Genomic DNA, 13,657 nt, shown 5'->3' with positions numbered 1-13,657 from the left:
CAAATCCCATGGTCCATCCAGACTTGGAGTTCCAAATTTCTTCCAATCCCTATGGTCCATCCAGACTCAGAGTTCCCACCACTTTCCGGACCCCACAATTCATCAGACTCTGAGTTCCCAATTCCTTCCAAACCCCACAGACCATCCAGACTCGGAGTTCCCAGTCTTCCAAACACCACAGTCCATCCAGACTCAAAATTCCCGATGTCTTCCAAACCACAGAGTCCATCCAAAGGAGCTTCCACCATCTTCCAAACCCCACAGGCCACCAGACTCAGAGTTCCCACCATCTTCCAAACCTCATGGTCCACCAGAGTCAGAGCCACTGCTTTCCAAACCCCATAGTCCATCCGGATTTGGAGCTTCCCACTTCCTTTCAAACCCCGTGGTCCATCCACACTCAGAACTCCCATTGTTTTCCAATCCCCACAGTCCATCCAGACTTGGAGTTCCCACCATCTTCCAAACCCCACAGTCCATCCAGACTTGGAGTTCCCACCATCTTCCAAACCCCACGGTCCATTCAGACTTGGAGCTCCCACCATCTTCCAAACAGAGCAAGATGTTCATAACCCCGAGGTTTGGGGTTTGATCCCTGTGTGGACCATTCGGTTCCAATTTGGACTTGATGATCCTTGCAGGTCCCTTCAAACCCTGAATATTCCATGATTCCAGGGATGAACTTTAAGGTCCCGTCCGACCTAAACCTCTGAAATTCTCTGAAAATGTCCTGACTTGGAGCTCCCACCGTTTTCCGAGCACAGGAACTAAAAGACACCAAAACTGCCAAAAAACCAGGGAGCCGAGAGCATCCTGGGAATGCTCCAGCACCACCAGTATGGACCAGCACAACTCCAGCTGACACCAGTGGACCAAGGAAAGCCCCTCCAGGGCCTCAACAAACACACGCACCACGGGGCTGCCTTACCTGGAAAGAGGCTTTATTGAACAGAGCTGGAAAATTATCTCTTCAGTGGAATTACTGAATTTGCACAAACATTTCTCTACAGAATAAAAAAAATCAAGCCTTGTCATTGTTTTACTGCATCTCGTTGTGCTTTTTATACTCATATTTGCAATTATTATACTCATCTTTTGTTTGTTTTCACATTTGTACTCCAATTATTTGCATATCAGGTTTTTGTTTTTAATCCTAGGGTGTCGAGAGAACACAGAATAATAATAATAATTATAATAATTATAATAATAATACTCTTCTTTAGACAAAAGTCTTTTTTTTTTTTTTTTAAATGAAGTTAAAAGCTGAGATAATTTAAGGAAAAAGGTCTTCAAATTTCATAACCAACTGGAAGGGAACTTTACAATGCAGTGGAAAACCGGCATGTGTTCGGGTAGCTCGAACCCATTTTGTACAGCTTTTATTTATTCATTTTTTTTTTCTCCTTGTAAAAGTGGATTATTTTTAATTTTTTTTTTTTTAAATTTTTTGTACTGTTTTGTTTTTTTTGAATTTCGCTACAATAACAAAATAATCTTTCACCCTCTGCACCGAGTCTGGTTTCCGGGACAGAGGCAGAGCCCCCTCGGGGCGTCCGGAGCTCCGGATGTTGGGAGCCATCCCAACGGAGGGGGAGAGTAAGAAAATCATCCCGTGTTTCACCACCTTCTGCACCAAGTGTGTGTCTGAACCACCTTTGTTCCTCTGGTTGACCCACTGGAGAACCTGAAACGACGACGACAACGACAGAAAGTGCTGCTCCCACGGGCAGCACCTACGGGAGCTGTTCCGAATGGATAAGAAGCTGAAAGGCCATGGCTGTCTGGAAGGTGACACAACACGGATCTCATCCCAAAGGCTTTCCACAGCAGCTTAGGTCCATCCATCCTTCTCCAGAAGCGGCTCCGTCTCCTTGCCTGCACACCCAGGCTCCAGAGTTTGTTTAGAAAAGAGTTTGCACAACCCACGTTTTTAGCGGTGCAAAGCTTCTGTGTTGAAATCATCGTTATTACATTTATTAGAATTATTTTATATATATATATATATATATATATATATACACATATATATATATATAGTTCTTTTTTTTTGTTTCTGTTTTTTTGAAATCAGGCTTGTTTCATTGAAGGCACTTGGTTTCCATGGCAATTTATAAAAGACGGTGGTTTGGTTTCTTCACTTCCGTAGAGCTGATGACTCCGGTGGGGAGGGGAGAGGGATCTTCCAGCGGCCGCGAGCAAACTCCCAGTGAAGCCTGTGACAAATGTGAGCCCAGGTGGCACATCCTGGATGGGAATGCATGCAAAAGGAGACAGCGCACAGTCACCAAGCAGAGCCGTGAGGAATGAAACGGGAATGTCTGCAAACAGCTCCGATTCCGGGTTATCCTCGAGGGGAGGTGGCAGCCGAAGTAGAAAGGGCCGACATTTGTTTAACTCTACGCTAAAAACCTTCGGGAAGGGAAAATGAACGCCAGCTCTTCACGTACCCTGTTTACAGTGAGGTGTTTCTCTCTGTGTTTGTATTTCCTCTCTCTCTCTCTCCTTCCTCCTTTATTTTTTGGCAGGCCATTCGGTTTCCATGGTAACAAGCAAACGATTCATTTGAAACAAAACCAGCCATGACTTTGTGCTTTGACAAGGGTTTCTAGAGCTCTTTGCCGAGAGTTCAACCAGATGATGCTGAATTCATCAGTGACCACTGAAGCACCTGAAGGTCTCTTCCTTACTTAGGCCAGATCTTGGTCTCAAGCTTGGTTCTTAGTGAGTTCCACTCCCGTGACGCCTTTTCAAGTCCCCAGTGCTTTCTTAATCTGTTTTTTTTTTTTTTTTTTTTTTCTTTTTTAATTATTTATTTACGCGTTTATTTAACTTTCGAGTCAGTCAGTGGAGGAATCTTTGGTAGTTTGTTTGGAAATGTCCATTTTACAAAGACTCTTTCTTCATGCCAGTGCCTGGTGAATCTTTTGTAGCCTCTGCCAGGATAAGGTCACCTCTGATGACTTAAGACAGACATGAGGATGAGGAGTGGGAGAAGTCGTATATGCGCTAATGGCCCAACAGCACCTGATCGTAGATCTGCAAAAAGGGGAGAAAAATAGAATTACAGAGGTGCCCACACCCCCTGGCACTGCTCCAGTGTTCCAAAGTCACCTCCCAGCAGGAGGGGACAAGACAGCCCTCAGCAATTGGATCGAGCAGGAACTGGGATGAAAATCCACCTGGCTGTGTACTCACCTCTGTTTTAATGCACACACAGGGTGGAGGGATGAGACAGAGCCCTCAGGGAATCACAGCAGTGATATCCATGGATTTCACCTTGTTTGGGCCCCCTGGACATCGTTCTGATGTTTTATCTGCCTGAGCATCTCAAATCCAGCCCAGCCTCCCCCACCGCTCTCACCTCTGCCTCACACCCATCATCTTCCCTTGTGAGCAAAGCATTCCCAAGGACAACATTCCATCCTTCCCGCTGAACCAGAGCAGGGATTGTTCTGCTGGAAAAGATCCATCTGGGAAGTAGAAAGACAGGAAGAAACCAGTGGGGAAGGGCCACTTACTGTTGGCCGGTTGGTCTGATTTCATACACTCTCCTTCCACAATGGACACATCGTCAATAGCAATGTCCCCTTCGATTCCAGGGCCACGGATTCCTTCAAAGATGAGCTGGGAAAAAAGGAGATCAGAGGGTGATTAATTGAAAAAAGTTCAGCAGAGCAGAGAGGAATAAATAAAAAGTGTCCAGAGAATCTGAGAGGGATAAATAAAAAAGGTTCTGTTGTGTTTGGCTCGGCCACAGGGACGGGCTTGGAATGTTCTACAGGCACTTTTGGGGTGGGAAAACCAATTAAATGGGATTGGAATGTTCTAGAAACATTTCTGGGATGGGAAAACTGATTCAGTGGGCTTGGAATGTTCTATGGACGCTTTTGGGGTGGGAAAACCAATTAAATGGGTTTGGAATGTTCTACAGGCACTTTTGGGGTGGGAAAACCAGTTAAATGGGCTTGGAATGTTCTACGGACACCTTAAACCAATTAAATGAGTTTGGAATGTTCTATGGGCACTTTTGGGGTGGGAAAACCAATTAAATGGGCTTGGAATGTTCTATGGGCACTTTTGTGGTGGGAAAACCAATTCAGCCGAGTTCTCATCAATGTGAGGGTGGGCAAGGAGGGGGTGAGAGCTCTGAGGGCTTTTCCTCTTTGGAATGAGCTGGAAATCATCCTCAGTTGTCACCTGGTGTGTCCAGAGCAGCTCCACCACTGGGTGCTGTGGCTGAGTGAGGACAACACTCCTGGAGCAAGGAGCAGGATTCCATGGAATTAAAGCTTTAAGGAGATTGTTTTTCCCAGAAATTCCTGCTCCCTGAAGAGCAAAACTTGAGGAACGTGCTGAAGGACTGAGCGTCCACTCAAATTCAGATTCCATTCAGACTCAGGAGCCAGAGAAATTCTACAGAAAACTGAGATTTCTGGCCAAGAGCAGGATTCCACGGAATTAAAGCTTTAAGGAGATTGTTTTTCCCAGAAATTCCTGCCACCTGAGGCGAGCAGCAAAGGCACAGCTTGAGGAATGTGCTGAACGACTGAGCATCCACTCAAGTTCAGATTCCATGAAAACACACAGGAACCAGAGAAATTCCATGGAAAACTGAGATTTCTGGCTCTTGGAGGTGACCCAACCGGTCCCTCCCATCCTGGTGGGCAGGACAGGATGTGTCCCCTGCATCCCTCTCCAGACCCAAAGCTTGGGAGAAACCTCCCAGGATCCAGGCTGGCGTCTCTGCATCCATAACACAAAGTTATCTTTATCTCAGGGGAAGAGAATTCCTCAAGGGATGGGAATTCCTTTTGTTTGGATCCCACTGGGATCTCCTGGGTGGATTTTAACTTCCCAGATCTCCTGCTGGGGCAGGAATTGGTGGCAGGGACAGCCCCACTTCTCTCCCACCCTTTTTAAAACAGCACAAAAAAGAAAGGACTTTTCTTCAAATGAAGACACACGCAAGTATCCAATTCCAGATTGTGGAAGTAAATTCCATGCTAGGATCTATTTTTCCCAACACGTGGGTTCTCATCAGGTTTAGAAGCTTTGATTCCAACTAGGAATGGCTTTTCAGAGGAATTGGGATGAGTTTTATCACAGCAAGGGACACAGTAGAGATTTGATTCCAATTTAAGAGGAACTTTAACCTCTGCTGAGTGGATGACTGGGATTTTGAAGTCTTGTTGATGATTTTCTCTCCAATATTCCTCATCTGAAACCAAACTGCTGGAAGAGGAAATCGCGCCTGGATCTCGAGGGGAAAACATCTCCTCCCCCAAAATCCTGCCCCTGCTCCTTGGCAGCAGGAACAACACCAATCAGTGGAGTTGAAAGTCCAATTTTTCCAGACAATGGAAAACAATTTCCAGCCTAAAGGGCTCTGTCCAAACACAACAGGCAGTGTTTAATTAAAAGCTGCGTTTGGCAGTGGTTTCTGTGGCCCTCAGGGAGGGGTTGCTCCACACTCAGAACAAATCACGGCGCAGGAGTTGGCAGGGCACGGAGCAGAACCCAGCCTGCAGCTCCCAGGAATGGCCAGGAGCTGCCAATGGAGCAGAATTCCCTATCAGTATCCCACAAAAAACAAACCCCATGATGCTTTTTGGGGAGCTGCTGTTATAAATACTGCTGTCAAAAAACTGGAGAATAGGGGGTACGGGAAAGGTTGCTCTGCTCTTAATGGAATGGAATTATGATCCTAAAAAGCCAATCCTGAGTGTTTTGGGGAAGGATTCAGCTTCTGCCTCATCCTTGGAAGTGTCCAAGGCCAGGCTGGACAGCGCTTGGAGCAGCCTGGGATATGGAAGGTGTCCCTGACATGGCAGGGGTGGGATGAGTGGATTTTTAATCCCTTCCATCCCAAACCAGTCTGGGATTCTCTGATTTTTCCACAGGATTTCAGGCAGATTTACATCCTCCCCTGTGTGCCCCCCTCGCCCATCTCCCTTTCCCTGCCGGGCACTTGGGGTGTCCCAGGACAAATGTGAGGAGCTGAGAGGTTTCAGTTTGGTGCACATCGACCTGAAAAAGGGGTTAAAATGCTGCTGGAGACTGGGAAAACTGGGACAAACTGGTGTTCCATGTTCTCCCTGCCAGGGACTCCTCCAGCCTGAAAATTGGGAATATTCCCTTCTGGGTGGGTGAGTGACAGCACCGAGATCATTCAAACGCGGAGATGAATCCTAAAGGAACTCCACAAGAGGTTTGGGATTTGGGATTGGGAATCCTGCGGGGCCAAGGGCCACAAACCTGGATGTTCCTGGCTCATCCTGCTGATATTGGAATTCTTTGGGCACAAAGTGGCCAAATCTGGGTGGGCTGAGCCCCATCCGGAGCTCAGACAAGAGGGGGTGGCACTGACCCAACAACAGGGGCCAGGACCTGCTGATCCCAATCCTTTGTGAGAAATCCTGGAATTTTTATTAGGATACTGCAATATTTAGACCCTAAACTAGCAACAAATCCAATCCCAATCATCCATGCCATCGCCGTGTCCTTCTGCTCAAACCTGAACTAAAACTGACATTTCCTGGGTGACAGAACCAAGGTGTCCCTCTCTTTTTGGGGCTCTCTATTTTTGGGGTGTTCATTCTTAAAAAATACTGAACATCTGAACATCTGAGCTAGATTTATGCAAGTTTTTGTGATTTAAAGCACTGCAGCTCTCCCGGTTCCTCATGAAAAAAGCTTTGTTCTATATCACAGGCACTGACAAGGTATAAAATCTTTTACCCCTATAAATTACCCTATAAAAAGTTTTAATTTTCATGTCACTGCAGTGCTTTACTGCAAAGATTCACTTCCATTCCCTCTCCTTAAATTTAACTGGGAGCTTTATATCCCTTCCTACTTACACTCCTAAATGGAAAATAAAATTTACTTTGATGGAAGAGATGCTAAAAAAAAAGTAATTTAAGGCTCCAAGAGCTCTGACATTTATTTGTTGTATTTGGTCAGAGCTTTACATTTATTTTATGCTGAAACCTTTAAACACAACAATGCAAAAGGTGAAAAACAGCCAAGGAGAGGAGCTTCCCTTTGGAATCTCCCTCCTCCCCTCCTCTGGATTGCTGCTGCCAAATCCTTTCCATTTCCCTGCCCAAGGGTCTGGCTCTTCCCTGATTTTTTTAAAGCCCTTCCCATGTCTCCAAAACCCCCTGGGAACCCTCAAATCCATCTCTTCTTTCCTTTTCCCAGGGCATTTATGATGTTCAGTTATTAAATCACTTCTCTCTCCTTCACTCTTCTGAATTCTTGGATTTATCCCGACTCCACCAATGAAAAACTCAACCACTCTGATCTTCCTGTGCTTGGCCTGGGCTCTGAGAATTCCTGAACTCTGCAATTCCTCTTCTCCTCATTCCTGACACCTTGTTCCCATCAAACATCCCAGATCGTCATTCCCAGCCTGGAACACCTCCCACTGTCCCAATGTCCAGCCCCAATGTCCAGCCTGGCCTTGGGCACTGCCAGGGATCCAGGGACAGCCACAGCTGCTCTGGCAATTCCAGCCCAGCCAGCAATTCCCAATTCCCAATTATCTCCCATCCATCCCTGCCCTCTGGTACTGGGAGCCATTCCCTGGCTCCTGTCCCTCCATCCCTTGTCCCCAGTCCCTCTCCAGCTCTCCTGGAGCCCCTTCAGGCCCTGCCAGGGGCTCTGAGCTCTCCCTGGATCCTTCTCCTCTCCAGGTGAACATTCCCAGCCCTCCCTGGATCCTTCTCCTCTCCAGGTGAGCATTCCCAGCTCTCCCTGGATCCTTCTCCTCTCCAGGTGAGCATTCCCAGCTCTCCCTGGATCCTTCTCCTCTCCAGGTGAGCATTCCCAGCCCTCCCATATCTCACTGTACTTCACGTATCCCTCCCACTCAATTTTCCTCTAATTCCCATTAGAATTGCTCTGCAGTCCCATGGACCAAACCATTTCTCTCCTGTCAATGCCTCTCATGCATGGAAATAAAACCAAAGGGTCAGGATCAGGAATTCCCTGAAAATAAAGGAAGTGAAACCCAGTGTGGATTTTCAGAAGAGCAGTTTGGATTTGCACCAAAGGGGATCTTCCAAGACCAGGCTGGACAGGGCATGGAGCAGCCTGGGATAGTGGGAAGTGTCCCTGGCCATGGCACAGGTGGGATGGGATTGATTGGGATGGGATTGAATGGGATGGGATTGATTGGGATGGAATTCAGTGGGATGGGATTGATTGGGATGGAATTCAGTGGGATGGGATTCAGTGGGATGGGATTGATTGGGATGGGATTGAATGGGATGGGATTGATTGGGATGGGATTCAGTGGGATGGGATTGATTGGGATGGGATTGAATGGGATGGGATTCAGTAGGATGGGATTCAATGGGATGGGATTCAGTGGGATGGGATTCAGTGGGATGGGATTCANTGGGATGGGATTGAATGGGATGGGATTCAGTAGGATGGGATTCAATGGGATGGGATTCAGTGGGATGGGATTCAGTGGGATGGGATTCAGTGGGATGGGATTCAAGGTCACTTCAAACCCAAAGCAATCTGTGACTTTTTCCCAAAAATACATTTTCTCCCTTAGGAGACCCGGAAGTGACAGAGAGGTCAGAGGAGGACCCTGCACTCCGGGCATGGCTTGTGACTCCCACATTCCATGAGGACATTCCCAGCCTCACCCACAGCAGGACCTGCTGGCAGCAGCTGCTTTTTTGGGAGTGTTCCAGTTCCAAACAGCTCCTGGGAATTGCCCCTAAAGGTCCATCAGCACCTCCCTGTCAACCCCAGCAGGAAATGTGTGAAAAACCTGTCACAAGTCCCTGTGTCTCATGCTCCCAGCAGGCACTCCCACATCATCCCTTTTCCCTCAGAAATTCCACGTATTTCCAAAAAAACCTCTAACACAGGGGCCCTAAGTAATTTCTCCCAGTAAATAATTTTATATTCCACTTGCTAATCTGAAATCAAAACCTGCTGGAGTCACTCCCGACATCTTTGGGAAGCTGGAAAGTGTTTTGAGTCCAAGCATTGTTAAGCTCCGTGGTGCTCAAGGAAAGCAATTTTCTGTCCTTGAGCAGCTTCCAGAGCTGGGAAATCCCAAAGAAAAACATCAATATTCCCAGTCTCCCTCCCAGCCCCGAATTCCCAGCTCCTGGAGGCGCCAGCCTTACCTGGAATGAGGTGGGGGGGTTGATGTTCACCCGGGCTTGGTTCCAGTGCTGTCCCTTATTCCCACTCGAAGACCACAAGGGGTTTTCTATGGCAGTCTGACCTTTGAGCCGCAGGTAAACGTTCAAACTTCCTGGAAAAACAGGAGGAGAACTGGATATCTGTATTTTTATTTATATTTATGTTTTTGTAATGTTATATTATATTATATTGTTTGTAATGTTTTGTAATGTTTTGTTATGTTTCGGAATATTATGTTAAATTAAATCATTATGGAATCATGGCCTGGCTTGGGTTGTAAGGGACCTTAAATCCCACCCCATTCCACTCCTGCCACCTTCCACTACCCCAGACTTCTTCAAGCTCTGTCCAGCCTGGCCTTGGACACTTCCAAGGATGAAGGACAACTGAATCCTCCAAAAATGCTCGGGATTTGCCCTACAGGGGATGGAACAGGATGAGCTTTAAGGTCCTTCCCAACCCAAACAATTGTGTGATTCCATGAAGTGACTGGCAGGAGGTAAAACCAGTGGCCAGGAATTAAAACTGGGAATGAAGGAACAAAGTCCTGTCAGGAGAGCAGGGGATGCTCTGGAATCTTGGCTTTTTTGCCTTCATCTTTCCCAGTCTGCTCTCCCAGCAGGTTCTGCCTCTCTCTTTTTATTTGGGATGGCTCTCTAACAGCAGGAAAAACGATTGTCCTTGGAACATCAGTTGGAAATGTCTCATTTTGAGGTGTGGATGGAAAAACGGGAAGTAGAGATTGGTGGAAAAGGTGGTGGCAGCTCCAACGGATGTGCAAATTCCTCCTGTGCTGGTGCAGGGACACAGGAAGGACAGAGAATCTTCATCTTCCTCCTTCCAACAACAGCTCCCAGTTTGCTGCAAGTCAAGGAATGGGAATTCCTATTTCTCCCATCCTTCAGGGATAATCTCCCTCTCCTTTGGATCCACAGCTGGTTCCTGTGGCAGCCAGCGCTCCCAGGAGTAACTTTGGGATCTGTCAGGAATTACAACCCCACCTGGGAGCAGGAGCTCCCTTTTCAGGTGAATAAACCCCTTCTTTTCCCAAATCCCATTGCCATGGAATGGGATACAGATCCCTGGGATAAACATCCCGCATGGATGATCTCATCTCTGCACTCTGCTCCCTGAAAAGATTCCCAAGGACCTCTCTGTATCTCCAGGGAAATTTCAGCCCCTTCTCCACAGAATCCCAAGAGCTGGCCCAGAAGCTGAGCTGGATAAAAAATACAAAGGGGTTTGAATTATTTAAAATAGGAATATTCTCCTATGGATGCCACTGGGATTCCTCAGTTTTAGGAATGGAGGATGAAGCATCACTTCCTTTAAACCCCAAAACCAATCCACACCAGGAACAGAGCATGATTCCAGCATCACATCCCATTTTCTCAGGGACCTTTCCAAACATCATTGGAAATGTAGAAACAATTTGATGAGGATTCTTTTGGAAACAAAGTGCTTTGCCCCTAAAACATGGGAATAACAACCCTGGTACTGGATTGTTCTTGGGAATCTTCTGGATCCCACAGCACAGAGATCATAAATGAGATACTGGGAAGGAATTCCTGGCTGGGAGGGGCTGGGCTGGAATTCCCAGAGCAGCTGTGGCTGCCCCTGGAGCAGCCTGGGACAGTGGGAGGTGTCCCTGCCCATGGAATGGGATTTAAAATCCTTCCAACCCAAACCATTCCAGGATTCTGTGGTGTTTGGAGCTCAGTTAGCAGCTCCGACCCTGCTCTGGTGGATAAATCCATGAGCTAGGAATGTTGAAGCCAAGAGCTGCCCTGACTGGCAGGATTCATTCCCAAAGGGGGATTGGAAACTCCTCTCCACATTGGCAGCAAATCCCAAAGCCACGGTGAAGGGTCAAGGCCTGGGACAGCTGGTGATCAAACAGTTAATCTGTCCCAGCAATGGGATTTGGAATTATCCATGGTGGATTAATCCTTAATAAAATGTAATTCTGAAAGATTCTATTACCAATTCAGGATTTTCCACAGAATCGCTGGAGGCACCTCTGGAGCTCGTCCCATCCAAAGCACGGCATCATTAAAAAAGTGCATTTCCATTCCAAATTAATAATCTGGATTAACTCTTCATTAATCCAGATACAGCTGGATTTGGGAATCTCCGAGGACAGGGACTTCCCAACCTTCCTGAGCCACGTGTGCCAGTGTTTGACCCTCACTAGTTGAAGAGAATGGAATTTTCTCTATTTCAGTTTATTCCCATTTCCTGTCCCTGAGCATCTCTGAGCTTCTCCACACTCTTCCTCCAGGAATTTATCCAATGGATAAAACCTTCCTGAGCCTTTCCAAGGCCACACTAGATGGGGTTTGGAGCACCCTGGGATAGTGGGAAGGGGTAGAATGGGATGAGTTTAAGGTCCCTTCCCACCCAAACCAGTCTGGAATTCTGGGATTCTATTAGAGAATAGAATTTGGAACATTTGCTAAAATTATGGGAACTGTATTTTTTTTTTTAAAAAAAAATAAAGAATTAACATGATATCAAGCAATTTGGAATTTTGGGAACTTGAATAAATTTCCAGGAATAAATCCAGTGGAATTGTGGTCATGGATCACACTGTCACCTGGGGCCAGATCCTTCCTTACATTGCCAATTCAAGGATTTCCACAGGGAAAAGGGGATCCCAGTAAAAAACCCCAAAATCTAAGGACAGACACTTGCTGAAGAGGAAATTCAGGGAAAAAAACCCCAAATCCCACTGCTTTTGGACAAATCTCAGTGCCTCTTTTCTTTTCGCTATCCCAAATAACTTTACACTCCAAATATTTATCAGGAATTCCAAATCTCTCTTTAACCCTTTACGTTTCTAATTTGTTCTTCTTAACACACCACAAATAAACAACCAGAATACGACCAGATATTGCAATTTCTCCATTTTTATCTCAGCATGGAGTGGCTGAATCCCTTCCTCCCAATAAAAAAAAAGCCCAGCACAGAGCCAGGAGAATTCCAACCTGGAGCTGCATCCACCTTCCTGCAGCACAGAGACAACGGGAAAAAAAAAACCTGAGCGCGCTTGTCTGCTCCGCTTAAAATCTGAGCTCCGCCTGGGGCAGGGGGAGCTCGGACAAAGCAAGCACCAGAACTCTCTGGGGGGATGAGTTTGCCCTTGAAATAGAGGTAAAAATACATCAAACCACATCACTTTGACACTGGAAGACCTCTTGGCACGCTGGGAGCACCAAGAAACCCGCAAAGGGCTCCCAAAAATTGGATTTTTGTTGTTCAGGCTTTTATATTTTCCCACTTTTTTTTTTTTCTTTTTGTACCAGAAAGAGGAATTTGATGTGGGTGTTGAAAGAGGCAGGATTAAAAATAGACTGGAAGGTATCCTTTGAAAATCCAGGTTCCTGCAGTCTGTGAGCAAATTCTCCATGACTTTTCCACAAGAAATGCATGAGGAATGAAGCTGCTCCCTGCCTGATCCTGAATTTAGTCAGGAATGCCTGAAACACTCACAGATACTCCTTGAAAATCTATATTCCTGCAGCTTTTGAGTAAATTTTCCATGACTTTTCCACAGAAAACACCTGAGGAATGCTGGCGTTTTCACCAGAATGCCTGATCCTCAGGAATGCCTAAAACATCCCGTTAGAATCAGGAAAAATCCTTGCTAAAATCAACTTTTCCCTTTCCAGGCTCTTAAATTCCCACTCAAATCAACGGGATTCCTGTGCAATTCCCTGCCCAAAATCTCACTCATGCAGGAAACACTTCCCAGCTCTAAGAGGAAAATTCCTCCTTCCCACAAATTCCTGGGAAGCAGAATGCTGCCACATTCCAGGCACCTCCCTGGCTGACGCTCCTCCCAAGCTTTTCCTTCAAACAAGAGGGAGTTTTTCCAGCTATTTTTCCCAAAGGAATTGGCTTTCTCTCACCTATGTGCTGTCCATACATGTGATAGTAGAAGCTGAAGCAATAGGCCGTGTTGGTGGCTCCGTAGGGATTTTTGGGAGCGACGCTGAAAACGGGACTGACGAGTCTGGCCTTCTCCCCCTCCAGCCTGGGACGGGACGTCTCGATGTACATGTAAAAACCTGGAAAAATCCAAAGGGAAATCATTGGGATGAGGCCTTCAGCACCTGTGTACGTGTGAAAACCTGGAAAAATCCAAAGGGAAATCCTTGGGATGAGGCCCTCAACACCTGGGATATCTCAATGTATGTGGAAAAACCTGGAAAAATCTAAAAGGAAATCATTGGGATGAGGTTCTTAACACCTGGGATGTCTAAATGTATGTGGGAAAACCTGGAAAAATCCAAAAGGAAATCATTGGGATGAGGTTTTTAACACCTGGGATGTCTCAATGTACACGGAAAAGCTGGAAAAAATCCAAAGGGACACCCTTAGGATAAGGCCAACATCCAACACAGATGGAAATCCTTAGGATGAGGCCCTCGACACCTGAGACATCTGGATGTACATGTAAAAACCTGGAAAAATCCAAAGG

At 46.4% G+C, this 13,657-nt stretch overlaps 1 protein-coding gene across 1 annotated transcript in view; it reads right to left on the bottom strand.

Annotated features, from left to right (window-relative positions):
- Positions 1 to 924: 924 nt before the first annotated feature.
- Positions 925 to 13,657, bottom strand: part of MDGA2 (MAM domain containing glycosylphosphatidylinositol anchor 2) — a 148,671-nt gene continuing 135,938 nt past the window's right edge. The window contains exons 13-16 of the mRNA XM_033515236.1: positions 13,086 to 13,244; positions 9,156 to 9,286; positions 3,519 to 3,624; positions 925 to 3,036 (exon numbers count right to left, since the gene is read on the bottom strand). Of these exons, the coding sequence (XP_033371127.1) occupies positions 2,948 to 3,036; positions 3,519 to 3,624; positions 9,156 to 9,286; positions 13,086 to 13,244 (485 nt within the window). The 3' untranslated portion in view covers positions 925 to 2,947. The remainder of the gene's footprint in view (positions 3,037 to 3,518; positions 3,625 to 9,155; positions 9,287 to 13,085; positions 13,245 to 13,657) is intronic.

Source organism: Parus major, chromosome 5 (assembly GCF_001522545.3).
Source record: "Parus major isolate Abel chromosome 5, Parus_major1.1, whole genome shotgun sequence".
Taxonomy (NCBI): domain Eukaryota; kingdom Metazoa; phylum Chordata; class Aves; order Passeriformes; family Paridae; genus Parus; species Parus major.
The sequence above is the reverse complement of the archived record's forward strand: the minus strand, read 5'-3'. Positions and strand labels throughout refer to the sequence as shown.